Source organism: Macrobrachium rosenbergii, chromosome 49, assembly GCF_040412425.1.
Source record: "Macrobrachium rosenbergii isolate ZJJX-2024 chromosome 49, ASM4041242v1, whole genome shotgun sequence".
In the NCBI taxonomy this organism is placed as follows: Eukaryota; Metazoa; Arthropoda; class Malacostraca; order Decapoda; family Palaemonidae; genus Macrobrachium; species Macrobrachium rosenbergii.
In genome coordinates, this window is record NC_089789.1 from 18,187,036 (window position 1) to 18,188,465 (window position 1,430).

At 39.4% G+C, this 1,430-nt stretch overlaps 1 protein-coding gene across 1 annotated transcript; it reads right to left on the reverse strand.

The window, feature by feature from the left end:
- Positions 1-226: 226 nt before the first annotated feature.
- Positions 227-751, reverse strand: LOC136832344 (uncharacterized). Its single transcript, XM_067093256.1, has one exon. It carries the CDS (start codon positions 749-751, stop codon positions 227-229), a length of 525 nt encoding a protein of 174 aa, XP_066949357.1.
- Positions 752-1,430: the final 679 nt, after the last annotated feature.

Sequence of the window (1,430 nt, forward strand, 5' to 3'; positions counted from 1 at the left end):
GATTTTCATATTTTATATTTTTTGTATTTTCATGCCATAATAAGAAAGGGTAAGAGTGTGCAGATTATGAACAAATACGTATTTTATTATAAAGGGAAAATGGACTCAGTATGTACACTAAATACAAGCTATGGAAAGAATTTTTATATGTGCATATTAAGTATGTACAGTAAATACACTCTATGGAAAAATTTTTTATAGGTGCATATTATACAAAAAACAAAATTTACATCTCATCCTCCTCCTCTTCCTCCTCATCGCCATCATCATCATCATCGTCATCCGAGGAAACAATATTAATCATGAAGGACTCGAATAAGTATTCTGCGTCATCGTCTCCTTCAGAATCTTCTATTTTTACATCTTGAACGTGTTTTACAGCATTGCTCCGATTTTCTTTTGTCACTTGCTGTAAAGCCTCTTGCAGCAAGGGCTTCAAGTTGGCCATTTTGAAATAATTTCTCTTGGCAACATAATTTTTAACCTGCCCCCATATTAATTCAATAGGATTGTACTGGCAGTGATAAGGCGGCAGCCTGACGATCCGGTGACCATGTTCACGGTCCAATTTGACTATAACGTAATCCTTTCCTGTCCGAGAAGAATGCAACTTGACCATTTCCAGCTCACGTTTTCGCACATCAGTTGGATTTTCTCCTTTACTGATCAGCCACTCCTTTATTACCTGTTTTCTATCCGAAATCGTTGGTGCTTTATCAATGATTACCGAATGATAAGATGCGTTATCCATTATGATAACAGATGAGGGCGGGATGTTAGGTAACAGCTGGGATTTAAACCACTCTTCAGACACTTTGCTGTTCATTTGACTGTGGTAATCACCATCGTTGGTTGCCTTGAGAATTAATTCTGCATTCGGCACAAAACCTTCTTTACTACAGGCAGGCACGACTATCAGTCTAGTCCCTTTGCCAGTAGTGGGGTTAATGAAGCCCTGTTGCTTTTTTCCTGTCTTTGGTTGCCCAGCACTTCGTAACAGTATAGTTCTGGTTTAACCAAGTCTCGTCCAGGTATACGATAGGCTGATTTTCGTTCTCTTGTATCTTCCTCATTACACGTAAAAACTTCGTCCTTGCAGCGGGCACATCACTTCTCTCCAGCAGACATTTTCTGCCATTCACTCTTCCAAAATAAAATCCGATTTCACGCAGGATTTTTCTAAGGGATTCGCGACAACCCATAAATTCATTGTCTTTGCGGGCTTGTTCCAGAACTGTATCAACATTCGGGAGCTCTTTTCTAGCATAGAGTCTGATCACAATTTGACGCAACGCACACTTAAAATCATCCATATCGGTCACTGGTCGAGGACGACTTCCCTTCTTATCTCTGAACATAGGGTGTCCAAATTCAGTTTGGGAATCATTTCCTTCCTTAATGATTCTGTTAATGGTCCTTTTAGGAACTGT